The following is a 20,123-nucleotide window of genomic DNA, read 5'->3' on the forward strand; positions in this document are numbered from 1 at the left end:
AGAGTTTACAAACTCCAGCAGAATTTCTCGGGACGAGAAGTTCGGTAGTTCTCGGACTTGTCAACAAGCCATTCTTCCGGTTTCTCTTGATCAACAAAGTTCGCAAACTTTGGTTCAAGGGATAGGACTTATGCACATATGTGTTTCCACAACAATACTTATGTCCATTATTGGTTATGTAACCTAAACTCTCATTCCAATCATTGAAACATTCTTAGAGGACGTTATACAGTTGTTACACCATTTCTCGTCAAAGAAATTTTCAAGATGATCGAAACATACTAGGTAAAGACAAACTGGATCGAAGCGAAAAGCTTACCAACACATATTTCGAGATATAGACAGGCGAGGTATACTCGGCTCGAAATACAAAATATGTATAATAAAGTCTATATATATATCATACGACTTTTTGTCTCAAGAAGTAAGAGATAGAATAGATAGACTTTTGAGTGATAGATAAGTTCAAGTCTTCACGTACCTTTTTGTCGAGAAGTTCCACCGGTTCCTTGAGTAGTTCTTCTACTTGTATGATGAATCGCCATGAAGTCCTTGAGTTCAACTACACTTTCTATCCTAGTCCGAAACTTAGTTATAGTAGACTAGAAATCAAGACTTATAGTTTTGATCACTAACATTGACAAACATGCTTGAGATAGCAACGCATGCGAGGTCGACCGAGCAATGCTCTAACACTTATGTCCACCATTGGTTATGTAAACTAAACTATCATTTTAATCATTGAAACATTCTTAGAGGACGTTATACAGTTGTTACACCATTTCTCGTCAAAGCAATTTTCAAGATGATTGAAACATATCATGACTTTCGTCACATGGTAAAGATAAACTTGGTTAAAGCGAAAAGCTTACCAACTCATATTTCAAGATGTAGATATGCGAGGTATACTCGGCTCGAAATACCAAATGTGTATAATCAAAGTCTATATATATAGCATACGACTTCTTGTCTCAAAAAGTAGGAGATAGAGTAGATAGACTTTTGAGTGATAGATAAGTTCAAGTCTTCACATACCTTTTTGTCGAGAAGTTCCATCTGTTCCTTGAGTAGTTCTTCTACTTGTATGATGAATCGCCATGAAGTCCTTGAGATCAACTACACTTTCTATCCTAGTCCGAGACTTAGTTATAATAGACTAGAAATCAAGACTTATAGTTTTGATCACTAACATTGACAAACATGCTTGAGATAGCAATGCATGCGAGTTCGACCGAGCAATACTCTAACAATCTCCCCCTTTGTCAATTTTAGTGACAAAACTATCATTAATTATGGAATACAAAAAAGATAAAGAAACTTTAGTGGCTCATATTCCACATGTATAATCTCCAACATTCCTCAAAATCTTCATCACTTCCAAGTACTCCAATGATCCTAAAGGTTGTAAGTTTAGCATCACCGCTGTTGAAGATCCGTAGCTATAACAATGAGAAAACATAGTTCTCGATCATTGTTATACAATGTCATAGTATTATTACACAACGTCAAAGTTCAATTGTATCACAACTTCAACAATAATACTATGGTGATATGTATCACTCCCCCTTTGTCAATACTCCATCTCATATGGAAACCACTCCACCTTACACAATGATCCGAAAACCATATGTATTTGTAGTATGAACTACATATTAATTCTCCCCCTTTTTGTCAATAAAATTGGCAAAGGTACAAGAACGGGATCATAATGAAATTTTCGAAGGAGACATTTCATGACTAAAAGAAAAATACATACCAACTAATTTATATGCAATCATAAAACCGAAGCTAAATACATTCATCAAGGAGTTTAAAGATATAAGATAACCCCTCTAAAATTCCACAGCCGTACACCCCTCAAGATATGACCATTAAGCACAAGTTCAAAAGAATTCTCCCCCATTTGATGTCATTCTCGAAAGAACAACAAGAGCGACCTTAATTTCGTAATAAAAGAAGGATTTTGATGGATACCAAAAACCTAAAAGGAATGATTTTCTATGTCCAAAATACTCAATCAAACTAATCACGAGTAAACCCATGATTAATTTAGTCGGAATACACAATCAAATTAAACACAAGAGTGATCAATTTAATTGGAAATTCTCGACATAAGAGAACTTTCGGAGCTATGACTAAGTTGACCATAGGGAAATGATTAGCTTAACCGTTCAGATACTCAACACAAGAAAACCTTATGGAGTATTGCAGTATACACATCAAATATGGATCAGGGAAGATCAATACTATGGAATACACAAGGATTCATTCTATTTTTCATCACTATTTACATAACGACAATCAATAGACATAATCCTTGCACACAAAAGATTTTAACCTATCTTCGATCAATAATTGACATAATAGGCTTAACTTTTGTATTTGTCAAAATTCAATTCATTCTTTTATCTATATATGAATATCGACAACAAAAGACTTTACTTTTGACAAAGTATGGGCCAAACATAGTTCACGGACGTAAACACACATATCCCATAACATATTGCAATATATAAAATCATAAAGATTAATACTGCAAAAATCATCTCCCAAAAAGTCTTAGAATTTAAACAAATAAACCTAAAAACATGAAGATGAAAACGTTGGACATAGCTATGTGTAATCACAATAATTTCTATTTCAAACTCTAGTAATCCTTCTCAAAAACAAGAATAAATTCTCATAAGAAGTTTCCTAGGCATCAAGACAAACTCGTAATGCACATATAAGATGATTTGCCTTAGAGAGTAGGATCAATCCTTTTCGCCCGGATTTATAACAAGAATAGATACCAAAGGCGTATAAAAATCTTTACAAGAAGAACATACAATGTCATTAACGACCATGCACCATAGTTCACATAAAATTATTGTGAACATTCAAGAATCCCATAGTAATGCGTACTACTTCCCATTCTTGAACTTCCTTCTTTTTGATTCACCAACAACGTTTTGTAAGAGGTACAAATGAGCTTAGAAGAGTACTATTCCATGAATCCAAGTGCCCAAGTCCAAGAGAAATGGAACAAGTGCAACGAAACGGAGCAAAACACTCAAAAACAAGAGACGGGACAAATACCAATCTTAACTCATCCAAATTCAATAATTATCACCTCCATTTTGAAGAGTATTCAAAGAGGAAGAGAATGCAAAAATAATGAGGTCATTCCGAGTTCGGAAGAAGAAGATGGCCAAAACAAGTTTACCGAATATCGACGTCAAGTATGCATACGGGTTTGCCAACGAATTTTCGTATCCTAGAGCAGTATGCAGACGGGGTTTGCGAACTTAAACCCCTGGATTTTGGTTTTAAATGATGTTATGCATACTTGGTATGTGTACCATGAAGTCCAAACAATCTGAACTAATGTTTTCAAACCTAAACATATAAGAACCTTAAACACATATCAAGTTAGGTAGAAATGAACGATAATCAAGGTACATGGATCATTATAAGTACTCAAACAAGTAATAAAAACATAAAACTTGCTCAAGTTTATAGACCTGCCTCTTTAGAAAAGTCCAATTGAATTCTACAGCCTTACCGAATATAATCTGTGCGCTCCAGTTGTTGTGCTTCCCTCACCGTGTACATAGCAGGGCATTTTTTGGTGAGGATGCACTTTCAACACCAACAAGTTGTGTTGAGGTGAACAATGTCTTTATCACCATGGCACCAAGAAAGAGTTTATTTCCAACAACTCTTAAATCTTGTAGTGTTGAGAAACACCCAAGGAACTGTTTTTATATGTCTATCAAAGAACTTCAAGAGAACCCAAAAAGATTTGTGTTTCTGATTTCTTGTTTTCCAACTTATAAAAAACAGTTTCTGCAGATAGTTTTTAGTACTGTGAAGGGAAACTCTTTTCATAAAAAGAGACGTCCTAGATTCTTCATAAAAGAAGAAAATACTACTATCTTGATAGGAAGTATCAGGAATTGAGCAACGAATCAATTCATGATTTGAGGTGATACACTCATATGACTGAGATTTAAACTCCTCTTGTAATTCGTTTAGTTTATCACAACTAATTGGACTATGCAGAGAGGAGCACTGCTCTCACTGATTAGTAAATCAATATCAACCTCAACATGAATATTATTCATCATAAGTTGATTTAGCCTGTCAAGAGATTCTTGCTCTTTCTGGAGGTATAACTCAACATCAAGAGATAAGCTCTCAAGCTTCTTTTCAAGCCCTGAAAACACTTCAAGGGATTTAAACCTGGTGGAGGTTTAGATGGAATTTCTTTTACAAATTTTATTAAATCATTCATGGAAGAGAATTCTTAAATCCCTGGATCTGGTAGTGCATTTATTAAGATAGCACTACTATCCATAGAGTCAGATCGCTACAAACACAGACTTGTAAGGTCTTGAACGTGTTTTCCTTCTCTGATACCAATTGAAAAAGCGGGGTTCTAACAACACCACCCAATATTTCGCTTAGCAATCTATATGGACAAACTCGAACATACTTCTAATAGAATCAACAAGACTCAATTTATTAAAAGTATATCAACGAGTTAGATTATCTCAATCTCTCAATTTGATCAATACTCAAGAAAATAGAAATCTACGAGTCGTTATCAAATAGTTAGAGAGATAACTTGGATGGTACCAAAGACCAATATCCAAGTGTCAATCAATTTAATCAACAACCAAGAGGTCGGATATTTTAATCGATTGAACTTAACGCACAACCTGTATTATTTCAAATATAAAGATAAACAATATAATGCGGAAATTGAAATAACACAAACACCAGAAATTTTGTTAACAAGGAAACCGCAAATGCAGAAAAACCCCGGGACCTAGTCCAGATTGAACACACACTGTATTAAGCCACTACAGACACTAGCCTACTCAAGCTAACTTCAGACTGGACTGTATTTGAACCCCAATCAGTCTCCCACTGATCCAAGGTACAGTTGTACTCCTTACGCTTCTGATCCCAGCAGGATACTGCGCACTTGATTCCCTTAGCTGATCTCACCCACAACTAAGAGTTGTTACGACCCAAAATCGCAGGCTTTGATAATAAACAAATCTGTCTCACACAGACAAGTCTATCAAAGGATCAATCTGTCTCCCACAGATAATCCCTAAAAGGTTTTGTTCCATCTTTTGATAATAATCAAGGTGAACAGGAACCAATTGATAGTCCGGTCTTATATTCCCGAAGAACATCCTAGAGTTATCAATCACCTCACAACATTCTTAACCGTATGGTAGCGAAACAAGATGTTGCGGAATCACAAACAATGAGACGAAGATGTTTGTGATTACTTTTTATATCTCGCCTATCGGAGATATTAATCTCAATCCAATCAATCCGATTGTACTCGTACGATAGAAGATGCAAGATCAGATCATACAACTACGATAAAAGTAGTATCGGTCTGGCTTCACAATCCCAATGAAGTCTTTAAGTCGTTAACCTGGTTTTAGAATAAGAAAACCAAAGGTTAAAGGAGAACCGACTCTAGTATGCAAACTAGTATCACACGTGAGGTGTGAGGATTAGTTTTGCACAGATACTAGAGTTCCCCGTATATAGTATTTAAAATTAGGGTGTGCAATTAAGTTACCTTGGTAACAAAACAATCAATATCCACCATTAGATGAAAACCTGATTTAGATTCAATCTAATATTTCTCAACCGTTAGTTCGAAAACTTAGCTTGTTATACACACTTGAAAATGCACGCTTCTAGGTTTGTTAACCGTACCAAAACGTATGCACTTGTTGGTTCAACAATAGTTAACCAAAATGTTAGCCATATGAGCGTTCCATATCAACCACGTTCTTCTTCACCATAACTAGTTCAAATGATTTCAAATGAACTAGTTAGAGAGTTGTTCAATTGCAAGGAAATATCATGTACTACACAAGACACAATTGAAGCAAAAATGATTTAATTTACTTGAATCGGTTCATGAAATTTTATAGCCACGGTTTGCAAACTGCATTCCTTAGTATTTTTAATTTTAAGTTCAGACATCATCTTCAGATATATAACCCTCTCAAGTTCGCAGACTAGGTTCGCGGACTTAAGTTACCGGGCAAAGTTTACAAACTCCAGCAAAAATTCTCGGGTATGAGAACTTCGCCGGTTCGCGGACAGAGTTCGCAGAGTTAGTTTCACGCAAATAGTTTGTCAACTCCAGCAGAAATTCTCGGGTTTGAGAACTTCGGCCGTTCGCGTACTTGGCTCACGCCATTCTTTCGGTTCTCTTGATCAACAAAGTTCGCAAACTTTGTTGCAAGGAATAGGACTTATACATAAATGTGTTTCCACAACAATGCTTATGTCCACCATTGGTTATGTAATCTAAACTCTCATTTCAATTATTGAAACATTCTTAGAGGACGTTATACAGTTGTTACACCATTTCTCGTCAAAGCAATTTTCAAGATGATTGAAACATATCATGACTTTCGTCACATGGTAAAGATAAACTTGGTTAAAGCGAAAATCTTACCAAATCATATTTCGAGATGTAGATATGCGAGGTATACTCGGCTCGAAATACCAAATGTGTATAATCAAAGTCTATATATATAGCGCACGACTTCTTGTCTCAAAAAGTAGGAGATATAGTAGATAGACTTTTGAGTGATAGATAAGTTCAAGTCTTCACATACCTTTTTGTAGAGAAGTTCCGCCGGTTCCTTGAGTAGTTCTTCTACTTGTATGATGAATCGCCATGAAGTCTTTGAGCTGAACTACATTTTCTATCCTATACCGAGACTTAGCTATAATAAACTAGAAATCAAGACTTATAGTTTTGATCACTAACATTGACAAACATGCTTGACATAGCAATGCATGCGAGTTCGACCGAGCAATACTCTAACAATCTCCCCCTTTGTCAATTTTAGTGACAAAACTATCAATACATATGGAATACAAAAAAGATAAAGAAACTTTAGTGGCTCCTATTCCACATGTATAATCTCCAACATTCCTCAAAATATTCATCACTTCCAAGTACTCCAATGATCCCAAAGGTTGTAAGTTTATCATCACCGCTGTTGAAGATCCGTAGCTATAACAATGAGAAAACATAGTTCTCGATCATTGTTGTACAGTGTCATAGTATTATTACACAACGTCAAAGTTCAATTGTATCACAACTTCAACAATAATACTATGGTGATATGTATCACTCCCCCTTTGTCAATACTCCATCTCATATGGAAACCACTCCCCCTTACACAATGATCCGAAAACCATATGTATTTGTAGTATGAACTACATATTAATTCTTCCCCTTTTTGTCAATAAAATTGGCAAGGGTACAAGAACGGGATCATAATGAAATTTTCGAAGGAGACATTTCATGACTAAAAGAAAAATACATACCAACTAATTTATATGCAATCATAAAGCCGAAGCTAAATACATTCATCAAGGAGTTTAAAGATATAAGATAACCCCTCTAAAATTCCACAGCCGTACACCCCTCAAGATATGACCATTAGGCACAAGTTCAAAAGAATTCTCCCCCATTTGATGTCATTCTCGAAAGAACAACAAGAGCGACCTTAATTTCGTAATAAAAGAAGGATTTTGATGGATACCAAAAACCATAAAAGAATGATTTTCTATATCCAAAATACTCAATCAAACTAATCACGAGTAAACTCATGATTAATTTAGTCGGAATACACAATCAAATTAAACACAAGAGTGATCAATTTAATTGGAAATTCTCGACATAAGAGAACTTACGGAGCTATGACTAAGTTGACCATAGGGATATGATTAGTTAGCACGTGATTTTAAGAAAAACGTGTGATCTGTCTAAATTAATTTTATGGTTACAAATAGATTGATCAAATGGTTGCAATTTGACCTTGCATCGGGGTGCTCTGCTCACCCAAGACTTTTGTCGAACATTTACTGTGCTTCTGCTGGTGATGAAAATGTGAGTTTGCGGCTATACTGTTAACCCATTTCATATCTTCTACCACCTACAAATTTGAGTTCTAATATGAAACCAAGTTTCAAAATCATACCGTGACTCTAAAATACTCAACAATCATAGCCATTCGTCCATAAAAATTGACGGCAACACCTAGTTCAATTGTTCTTCAATTATTTCATCATCTTCTTACTCACAATCATTCAATCAAAATCTTTAAATCTTTAATACCAATTTCATAAAATTCCATTCAATTTATGGATATCCTCATCGTCCTTATCACATTCATGTTTCTGCAATTATTAATTTTGATAATTCATTTAAAACAACTGTTTCATGGAGTTTGTAATGCACTTGGAGATTGTATAGATACATACCTAAAAGCATCATTACCTGTGGAAAACAAAAAGCTTGGTTCATAAGTTTTTATTGGTTTACCATCAGATAAATATCCAACCCAAATCTTCGCGGGTTCAAGTTTTAGTAGAAACCCATTTCCAAAAACCCACTCCTCATTCACCTTCTTATTCTCTCCACTGATCACCATAAATTGTTGGGAGCAATAACAATTTCAATCTCATATTTTATTGGTTTCTTGACTTGAATAAGAAACCAAGTTTCCCAAACTCACCAGAAGTACCAAACTTTTATTAATTACTAACACAAATTCCCTTTCAGTCCACATTTACGGAAACAACGACAATTTTATTCCCTTTTGATTCTTTACATACATTAGAATCACATTCTAGCACAAACTGCAATACGCCATGTTAGAGTATTTACTAGTTATCTTTACCTTCTTTTAGTTCAAGTGTAATAAGGGTGTTAGTCTGTCTTTATTTTCTTTATGTATTAGGGTTCTCTGCATACATAAGGACAGTGCCCTTTCTTATCCTTATCCATCAATACAACTATGTTCTATTTCTGCTTATCCTAAATTCTGTCATGGTATCAGAGCCAGGAAGAAATTCTAGACGTTTCTTCGATCCTGCGACCTAATCAAACCCTTCAATTGAATCCTAAGTTTTATCCACTGTCTCCAATCAAATCTACTATTATTATTCAACCTCACTATAGTTTTTTGATTTTAACATGAAGTTGTAAATCAAAATCATGGCTCATCAATACTACTTTGTAGGGGACTAAATCATCTTCGTCTCCGCTTGTAAAAACCCCAACTATTACTTCCTTCAATCTTTATTGAAAACCCCAATTAACTCTCATTCTAACACTTTTCAGTACTGCTCCAAAATCAGATCTGCAACTCCAAAATCAGATTTGATACCCATTTTCTCTAAAGGTCTCATCTTTTGCTTCTGCTGAATTATTTCTGACTGCTACGGATATTGCGGATTATCGATGGATGGTTCTTTGTTTCTCGGTTAACCTCCTTGCATCAGATTAAGTTTTCTTCAAGGTGATAAATCTCCGTCTCTCCAATAATTTCAACAATATATATCAGAGGTAGGTTATCTATTCCAAATCTAGTAAAATATTTTGTCCCCAATTTATTTGATAAGTTGGTGGACATTTAGTGACTGCTGAAGTTTTTGGTTCAACTATTTTACAACCAGTAGTAATACATTACAATAGATTTTGGAATGGAATTAACAAAGAGAATCAACTATTGAATCTAATGCTTTCAAGTCCGCTTTGCATTATGGTACCTTACATGACAAAAACATCTAGGAATTGGTACCCTCTTGAAATCACAATTTTTGTAGCTCAAACTACTATTTTCAGTCTACTTGAATGAATGGTTTCATAATCCTCCATTATGGGTTTTCGTTATACTCATTGCATCAGTATGTTGCCGCAAGTTCTGCTTATGGTTTTGAAGTTTAGTATGTTAGTATTTGAATTTCAGCATGAATCTATTTTCAATATCTTGAATTCTTCCACTGCATCTCACAATCTTCTCAAATATGGTAATGAATGGATTAGGGATTATTCTTGAAGAACTACTGCATCTGAATTATGAAGTTAGTTCTATAAGCTGATCCACCTTCACTTGGAACCAACTCTACACATCTTATTTGTTAACCAACATAGAACCCACATTTCATCTGTTAACCAACACAGAACATTACACTTTATCAGTTAACCAACACTGAACATCACCACATTTTATCATTTAACCAACACTGAAAACCACCATACTTTATCTGTTAACCAACACAGAATACCATCACCCTTTATCTGTTACCAACAAAGAATCCGACCATTTTAAGAGAAACACCAAATTTCTTATATTCTTGGAGTGAAGAGAAATTGAAGAAAGAAGAATATTTTTACTTCTTGTTTGCAAATTGATCCATTTGTATGGGCAAGGGGCATCAATTTGAGTGGGAGTATTAGGGACACCAACTATATCACATCCAATTGAAGAGCAAATTTTAAGTTATCTCGTACACAACAAGCTAGAACAATGGAGCATGAAAAACTTATTTGCAATTTTTATTCACTTGTTATCTAATAAATTTTAGGCTTATTCTTTACTGTTTTCTTATCAGTCTCTTAGGAAAACTGATGTATTCACTCCCCCATCAGTTTTGAGGGGGAGTGTTAGATTATTTACTAGTTATCTTTTACCTTATTTTAGTTCAAGTGTAATAGGGGTGTTAGTCTATCTTTATTTTCTTTATGTATTAGGGTTCTCTGCCTATTTAAGGACAATGCCCTTTCTTATCCTTATCCATCAATACAACTATGTTCTATTCCTGCTTATCCTAAATTCTGTCATGGTATCAGAGCCAGGAAGAAACTCTAGTCGTTTCTTCGTTCCTGCGACCTAATAAAACCCTCCAATTGAATCCTAAGTTTTATCCACTGTCTCCAATCAAATCTACTATTATTATTCAACCTCACTATAGTTTTTTAATTTTCTCATGAAGTTTTAAATCAAAATCATGGCTCATCAATACTACTTTGCAGGGGACTGAATCATCTTCGTCTTCTGTTTGTAAAAACCCCAATTATTACTTCCTTCAATCTTTATTGAAAACCCCAATTATCTCTCATTCTAACACTTTTCAATACTACTCCAAAATCAGATCTGCAAATCCAAAATCAGATTTGATACCCATTTTCTCTAAAGGTCTCATCTTTTGCTTCTGCTGAATTACTCTGACTGCTGCGGATGTTGCGGATTATCGATTGATGGTTCTTTGTTTCTCGGTTAACCTCCTTGCATCAGATCAAGTTTTCTCCAAGGTGATAAATCCCTGTCTCTCCAATGATTTCAACAATATATATCAGAGGTAGGTTATCTATTCCAAATCTGGTACAATATTTTGTCCCCAGTTTATTTGATAAGTTGGTGGACATTTAGTGACTGCTGAAGTTTTTGGTTCAACTATTTTTTGACAACCAGTAGTAATACATTACAATAGATTTTGGAATGGAATTAATAAAGAGAATCAACTATTGAATCTAATGCTTTCAAGTCCGTTGTGCATTATGGTACCTTACATGACAATAGCATCTAGGAATTGGTACCCTCTTGAAATCACAATTTTTGTAGCTCAAACTATTGTTTGCAGTCTACTTGAAATGAATGGTTTCATTATCCTCCATTATGGGGTTTCATTATACTCATTGCATCAGTATGTTGCCGCAAGTTCTGCTTATGGTTGTGAATTTTAATATGTTAGCATTTGAAGTTCAGCATGAATCCATTTTCAATATCTTGAATTCTTCCGCTGCATCTCACAATATTCTCAAATACGGTAATGAATGGATTAGGGATTATTCTTGAAGAACTACTGCATCCAAATTCTGAAGTTAGTTTTACAAGCCGATCCACCTTCACTTGGAACCAATTCTACACATTTTATCTGTTAACCAACACAGAACCCACATTTCATCTGTTAACCAACACAGAACATCACACTTTATCAGTTAACCAACACTGAACATCACCATATTTTATCAGTTAACCAACACTGAAAACCACCATACTTTATCTGTTAACCAACACAGAATACCATCACCCTTTATCTGTTACCAACAAAGAATCCGACCATTTGAAGAGAAACACCAAATTTCTTATATTCTTGGAGTTGAGAGAAATTGAAGAATGAAGAATATTTTGTTTTACTTCTTGTTTGCAAATTGTTCCATTTGTATGGGAAATGGGCATCAATTTGAGGGGGAGTATTAGGGACACCAACTATCTCACATCCAATTGAAGAGCAAATTTTAAGTATTCTCGTATACAACAAGCTAGAAGAATGGAGCATGAAGAACTTATTTGCAATTTTTATTCACTTTTTTTTTTTGCTTAACAATAAAATTATATTAAATCCCAAGAAGTTCAAAAGGTTACAATATAAGATGATTAAAAACTAAAGAAAAAACAGAAAAAATCCCGTTTAAGGCTTTTGCTAACACAATCTGAAATACACAGTATTTGGGATTTCCAGACAGCCCAAAAATGCAGGTTTACTAGTGTATACTCTTTGTTCACCTCTACTAAGGACAACTCCCTTATTAGCCATGTTATCTGCAGAGAAGTTGACTTCTCTGTAGCTATGTGTGAAGCTCCACGACACCACTGCATCACATATCTTCTCCCACCTTGTTATTGCAAACCAAGGTAGATTTTTACTGTATAAATCCTTCCTTACTTCCTGAGAATCAGTTCTAAAAATTAGTTCTAAAAATCCATTATGCACAACCCATTCTCCTACAACTAGTATTGCAATCACCTCTGCATAGAAGTTTGTAGAGATTCCTATCCCTCCTGAAATTGCCACTACAAATTCACCTGTATAAGTTCTCCCAACTATACCATAGCCAGATATACCTGGATTTCCTCTTGAAGCACCATCACAGCATAGTAGTAATTTACCCTGACTTGGTAGATGGAAATAAACTTCTTTGACTATCAATCTCTTCACCCTTCTGGTCTTCAATACAAACAGTTTGAGAATTTTCAGGTCATATTGACTATTCCACATACATGCTTTCATTCTTGTATCACTGTCAAAGATGCCTTTCATTATCCTCTTCTTAGTAGCATTTATATCACATTTCTCGTTCTCATAAGTGCAGTCATTCCTTAAGAACCATAGTTCCTTCATAGTGATAAAAGAACTCAGCAACCATATTTCTTTGATAGCTGGACTCTTGTTGTTTGCCAGTTGAAAATTATCCTCAAAAGAACTTGAATTTTTAAAGTTAAACATTCCACCCAGCCAGCTCCAAATGATCTCACTATATTTACAAAACCAAAGCATATGGTCTCTTGTTTCCTCTTTTCTCTACAGAATATGCATCTTGAGACCATGTTGAACTTTCTCTTCCTCATATTATCATCAGTAGCAAAAATATTCCTCCCTAGTTTCCAAATATTACTATATATACTAGGGTGAACAGAATTATGCCATACCTTTATAGTCCATTGAAGAATAGGGAATTTCTTTCTCATGATTTCCACTGCAGATGCAACTGTAAAGTGACCTGTAATAGTTCAAGTCCATACCATTCTATCTTCACCACTAAGAACAGGGAGATCATTCATATTGATCAGTTCCATGAGTTCAACAGGTACTATCCATTCCCCATCAAGAATAAAGTCTGCCACTTTCATATCTGGGAATTGCAATATATATGTTTTTTCTTGATACATTTCTTGCAGTGATTTTTCCATAACCCATTTATATTTCCATGCATAGATCTTACTCCCATCACCCACAATCCATCTGGTGTTTTCCTCCACTTCCTTTATTATCCATTTTATTCCTGGCCAAATAGATGATTTCTTATAGTAAGAAATACATTCACCTTTTTTATTCTTGTACTTTGCTTGAAATTTTTTTGCTCCATCATCTGTACCATTCTGAAATCTCCACAGTAGCTTCATTAAAAGAGATTTATTAACGATTTCTAGTCTTCTCAGACCAAGACCACTTTCACTAATTGGAGAACAAGTCTTACTCCATTCCAGTGTTATCATTTTTCTAGTTGCAGGATCACCAGACCATAAAAAATTTCTAATTATTCTTTCACATTCCTTTATTACTCTCTTAGGACATTTATACACTAACATTGAGTATATTCGAAGGCTACTCAGAACAAATTTCACCAGTATTAGCCTTTCCTGAAAAGACAGCAATTTATCCTTCCAACCAGCCAGTCTTTCTTGCATCATGTCTACCACATTCCAAATATGATGAGTTTTAACACCGCCTTTCATCAACATTACCCCCAGTTACTTATCTGGAAAACCATCCAAAGCCACATTACATTCCTCCGAAATTTGTACTCTTTTTTTGGCAAGTTCCACCTATGAAGCATTTACTTTTCTCTAGATTAACTTGTTATCCAGAAGCCTTTTGATATGTGTTGAGAAGATTCATTAGTTGTCTAACATTTCTTTTTTCATCATTGCAGAATAAGAATATGTCATCAGCAAAGAAAATGTGTGAAGGTTGTATACCACCTCTATTTACCATTGCTTTCATACTGCCATCTTGAATCATTCTTGAAATATTTCTGCTAAGTATATCTTCAGCTATGATAAATAACAAGGGTGACAGTGGGTCGCCCTGCCTTAAACTTCTTCCAACTGTAAAATAACCTTCAGGTCCTCCATTGACTAAAACTGATACTCTTGCCGATTGTAACAGGACATGTAACCAGTGTATACTGCTATCTGAGAAACCAAATTTCTGTAAAGCATGAAATAAAAACTTCCAGATAAGGGAGTCATATGCTTGAGTGATATCAAGTTTTAATCCAAAGTTTCCACCCCTTCTCTTAGTTTCAATTTCATTTATCATTTCAGATGCAAGAGCCACTTGAGTTTGAATCGTTCTCCCTTTTATAAAGGCTCCTTGTTGAGTAGATACAGTTTTATCAACTACCTTCTCCAATCTTGTAGCCCAAATTTTAGTAAAAACTTTGAAGCTGAAATTCATAAGACCAATTGGCCTGAATTGTTTAGCTCTTTTTGCATTGCTCACTTTTGGAAGGAGTTTTATGAAATTAGCATTTAATCCATTTGGAATGAAACCCTTGATCCAACAGAACTGAACTTCCTTAATGAAATCTGGACCAATTACTTCCCATGAGAATCTATACAACCATCCTGCAAAACCATCTGGGCCTGGAGCACTTTCAGGATTCAAATTAAAAACTGCAGCTTTTATTTCTTCATCTGAAAGAATGTCAGTTATCATGATATTATCTTCTCTTGTAATAACTTTTGGAATACTTGCAAAAATACTCTCATCAATTGTAACATCTTGATATTTGAATTTATTTTCATAATGATTAACCAACTCATTTGCAATCTCTTGTTGATCTGTTAGAATAGTTCCTGCATCATTTTCCATTTATGTTATCATGCTTTGGGCTTGTCTAATCTTCATCTGAACATGGAAATATTTTGAATTAGACGCTCAATATTTTAACCAGATCACTCTTGACTTTTGTTGTACAATCTCTCTTTGTTGCTGTAATAGAATTTCTTGTTTACCCCTTACAGTAACCAATTTATTCAATAGATTGATATCAGAAGGATTATTATCTGATGCTGCAGTAGCCACCAATACTTCATCTTCTATATTCTTCAGCTGCTTATTAACGTCTCCAAAAACTGACCAGTTCCACTCCTTCAAATCAGATTTAATTCTTATCACTTTACTCATAAAAACAAAAATAGGATTCCCTTCCAGATGTTGCTCCCAAGAGTTAGTTATAACTTCCAAAAATTCAGTATGGGTTTCCCAAGATTTTAGTGCTCTAAAAGGAGTATTCTTAGGTTTTGGTATGTCAGCATTCCCTCCATATAAGGTACTGTGATCTGAAATCCCCCTGCTACCAACCTTGTATCCCCAGCTTGAAAACTTTTCCAACCATTTATCATTAAAGACTGTTTTATCAAGGTTGCAAACAATTCTCTTCCTACCAGCTCTATTGTTACACCAAGAAAAATTCATGCCATTTTTTGGAGCTTGGATTAAACCACAACTATGTAGGCAGTTATTTAATTCCAACATTGATATCAACAATGGATTAAGACCACCCTTCTTTTCATCTTCACTCATAATAGTATTGAAGTCCCCCATTACCAACCATGGCTTCTCTAATTTACTAATTGTAACCAAATCATTCCATAAACTTCTTCTATTTATTGTTAAGGATGCAGCATGAATACCAGTTACTAAAGAATCTCCTACTTCAATTGTGATAGATTGTTCAGATAACAGTATACTTTTTGTTTTCTGAATTGAAGAACTCCACATAACCCAGATATTACCTTTATTACCATTTCTTGAATTGTGTATATCTTCATTATGTATTCCTGATAACTTAAGTTTTTTGCATAAATATGAAGTGTAGTGTACTTTTGTTCTACAAGAATCACTAAAGAGGGGTTAAATGATTTTACTAAACTCCTAAGTTTATCTCTGTCCCTTAATCTTCTCAGGCCTTTGAGATTCCAGAATACAACTTTCATTTGGAAGATTGAGTATGAGAAGGGCTTCTCCTCATTAACTCTCTTTTACCTCCATTTATCACTAAATTTGCAGCTTGTTGTCTTGTAGTAACTGTACTCCCCTATCATGTTTTCTGTTTAACTTTAGGTACATTCTCATTTGCTACTTTTCTACCAATATGAGGAATAATGGTGCTAATTTTATTAATAGCAGGAGCACCTGCAGCTGCATTCAGAAGCTTTCTACTGACAGAGCTGGAAACTCAATATTGGAGCTAAAAATTTCATTATTCAATTCTTGGAGCACCTGGAATTTACCTGAATTTTGAGGTACTGCCATTGTAAGTTCTACTAAATTAGGTGTACTAGGTTCCTCAGATAAAGAGCTTTGTTCCATTGGTATAACAGGATTACATATATCAAAAGGTACCTGAGTATTTGTCTTCTTGCTTGTAACTACTCTCCACACTTGTTTAGGTTGTTTCACAACTTCACTAGTCTTTTTACTTCTGCATTCTGTTGTGTGATGACCTACTATCTTGCTATTGTAACAAAACTTTGGCATATTTGGTATATTAATTAGTTGATCAAAAGTACCATACTTAGATGTAACATTGATCTTGCTAGGAATTTCCTTTGCTAAATCCATTTCCACCAGTATATTAGCATAATAACCTGCTTCCTTCTTAAAAGTTGTTTCATCAAACTTTATTGGCCTTCCCAAAGCCTTTCCAATATTCATTAAAATCTTATCCTTCCAGTATTGAATGCTTAAACCAGGAAGTTGTACCCAAACATAAGCCATAGAAGTTCTTTGAGATTCTGGGTTGAAATTTGGTTCCCATTTTCTCAATTTAAGCTCTTGTGATTCAACTTCCCAATCACCATTCCAAATTAAATTCATATCAAATTCATTCTCAAGTTTAATAACAAAGTATCCTTTTCCAATTGGAATTAATTGAAATTTACCTGAAGTTTTTCATTGTCTTCTTAATGACGATTCAACAACTCCAAATTTGAGATTAACCAGATCTAATCTCCAAATCAAACTGTATTTTCATCCTCTAAGCTTTCATCAATATCCTCATCAGGAATGAATGATACAAATGTAGAAGAGCCATGCTTAAGATCATCGGGTTTCAAAAATTCATCTGACTTTGATTACATCCAGAAAACCCAACTGATATATTTCCTCTTGATTCAGACATGTTTATTTGAATTTAATGATAAGTAAAGATGGTTTTATTAACACCGATCATTGGTAATGAATAGCAAAACACCTGAATTAATGAATCAAACTGCAAAAGAAAGAAGAAGATTGAAATTTAATGAAGCCGAGTCAGACCGGTTTTTCGCCTGAGTTAACCGATTCGCAGAGCTCCCAAAACCCGTATCCTATTCACTTGTTATCTAATAAATTTTAGGATTATTCTTTACTATTTTCTTATCAGTCTCTTAGGAAAACTGATGTATTCACTCCCTCATCAGTTTTGAGAGGGAGTGTTAGAGTATTTACTAGTTATCTTTTACCTTCTTTTAGTTCAAGTGTAATAGGGGTGTTAGTCTATCTTTATTTTCTTTATGTATTAGGGTTCTCTGCCTATATAAGGACAGTTCCCTCTCTTATCCTTATCCATCAATACAACTATGTTATATTCCTGCTTATCCTAAATTTTGTCACGCCCAAATTCTTATTCACCTCAATCAAATTCTGTCACGCCCAAATTCTTATTCACCTCAACCATCCAAATCAGTTCATCCATCAATTAAAATCACCCTAATTAAAAATATATCAGAAAAAATTATCAAAATTAACCTAACTTTCAAAATTGAAAAAAAATCTAACATATTATTAAATTTGAAGAAGAACATGAAAATAAAATGATTAACATGCCTTTTTAGTCAACGATTTGACGTGATTTCGATGGTATTTTTTTAACTCTCTTAACAAAAAATAGTGGTGCTGATGGTTATACTTCTTGTTGCTTGTTAAAGAATAAGAAGAAAAGGAAAAAAACAAAAAAAACATTAGGAAGAAAAGAAAGTGGTGATGTTCTGCTAAGTCTATAGGGAAGGAGGAGAAGGGCAAATACCCGGCCGCAGTTCGAGAAGGTGGTGGTGGTATCCAGTTAATAGTGAAATCTCATCCTGGACACGTGTTATGTTTCTAATCAGACGTTAGGACAATTCAAGTCATTGTTAGTATTCATATGGCAAAATAGGTAATAACATAAGTTCTGTAACGGAATCTACAGCAAAGTCAAGTTTACGGTTTGACTTGATAGTCTTTCACTGATCAAGGTACCAACCCTTAATATTTCGAATGTTAGGTACCAAAGTTAGATGTTAGACATTTATTGGATACCAAACACCAAATAACCATAAATATACCCTTATATAACAATAAATATACCCATATCATTTAAAATTCTTATCCATTAAAAAATAAATTACCTTAATACCCTCACTTATAATTATTTTTCATTTACAAACCTTATCCATTAACAATTTTTTTCTCTATTACTTAACAGCCACTACCACCACCAGCATCAACACCGCCACCACCACCATTTACTAACTACAACCACCACTAATATTCCACCACCATCACTGTCGATGCTATCACCGTCGTTGTCGTCACCACTGCTGCTGCCACCACCACCAATGCCGCCGCCGCCACCACCACCACCACCATCGCCACCAAAATTTGGTGTCAACAGATCCAAAAATTAAAAGTTCAAAAACAACTTTACTAATACATATTCAAGTTCTTTTTTTGTGTCAACAATCGAAGTTGATCCCAGTGAATGGAGTCAACAACAAAATCTGATACAAATAACAAAAAAAAATTCCAGTTCAGTTGTGTCAACAACGGAATTTGATCCCAATGAATGGGGTCAACAACCAAAGTTGACACAATAGCTGAAAAAATACTCCAGCTTTTTTGTGTCAACAATGGAAGTTAATCCCAGTGAATGGAATCAACAACCAAAGTTGACACAAATAACTGAAAAATAGTCTAATCCAGTTGTGTCAACAATGGAAGCTGTTCCCAGTAAATGGAATCAACAACCAAAATTTGACACACACAAAAAATGATATATATGAATGAGTGAATTTGGCGTGAGTTGAGCGCATCATCATCTGACGTTGAGTCAGTCCTGCTACCATTGCACCACAAATTCAACATTTGAAGAATTTTATGGCTATAAAATCCACCAACACCACCACTACCATCAGTCGAACAATAATACACAAACACAAACCAACAAAAAATTAAGCTAATTTTTTTAACAAACTATACTAATCCAAAAAAATGCTATCAACAATAGAAGTCAGTAGTTGATTCCATAAAAAATGGGATCAACAACAGTACTTGAACATCAAAAATGGTATCAACAAAAATAGTTAATTTCATAAATGGGATCAACAACGATAGTTAATTCCATAAAAATTGAAGTCTGACCTTGGAAATACCTAAGAATCATATCTGTAAAATGAATCCGGAACAAGTATCGGCTCCGATATAAACTAACTCATCCAAACTCCTTACTTATAATGTATCCGTGCTCAAGCTCTGTAGTCGCATAAAGACCAACACAATTTAAGAAAGGAGCTGCACAATAAATAAGAAAGCAAACACAAGAAACAATATTATCATATAACTAATCTCAGTGGCTATCAGCCCCTTTCCTATATGTGTCCACGCACACAAAACAAACATTCATCATAAGAACACAAAAAAAA

General features: G+C 34.6%; 2 protein-coding genes across 2 annotated transcripts; both read right to left on the bottom strand.

Moving 5' to 3' along the window:
• Positions 1-15,336: 15,336 nt before the first annotated feature.
• LOC113273139 lies at positions 15,337-16,182 on the bottom strand. The gene has a single exon (XM_026522905.1). The coding sequence runs from the start codon at positions 16,180-16,182 to the stop codon at positions 15,337-15,339; it is 846 nt and encodes a 281-aa protein (XP_026378690.1).
• Positions 16,183-16,501: 319 nt separating this feature from the next.
• LOC113273140 lies at positions 16,502-17,280 on the bottom strand. The gene is made up of 2 exons (XM_026522906.1): positions 16,695-17,280; positions 16,502-16,602 (listed from the first exon to the last, which is right to left on the bottom strand). The coding sequence occupies exons 1-2, from the start codon at positions 17,278-17,280 to the stop codon at positions 16,502-16,504; spliced, it is 687 nt and encodes a 228-aa protein (XP_026378691.1).
• Between the last annotated feature and the right edge of the window lie 2,843 nt (positions 17,281-20,123).

The sequence above is a fragment of the Papaver somniferum genome, chromosome 4 (genome assembly GCF_003573695.1).
Source record: "Papaver somniferum cultivar HN1 chromosome 4, ASM357369v1, whole genome shotgun sequence".
In the NCBI taxonomy this organism is placed as follows: Eukaryota; Viridiplantae; Streptophyta; class Magnoliopsida; order Ranunculales; family Papaveraceae; genus Papaver; species Papaver somniferum.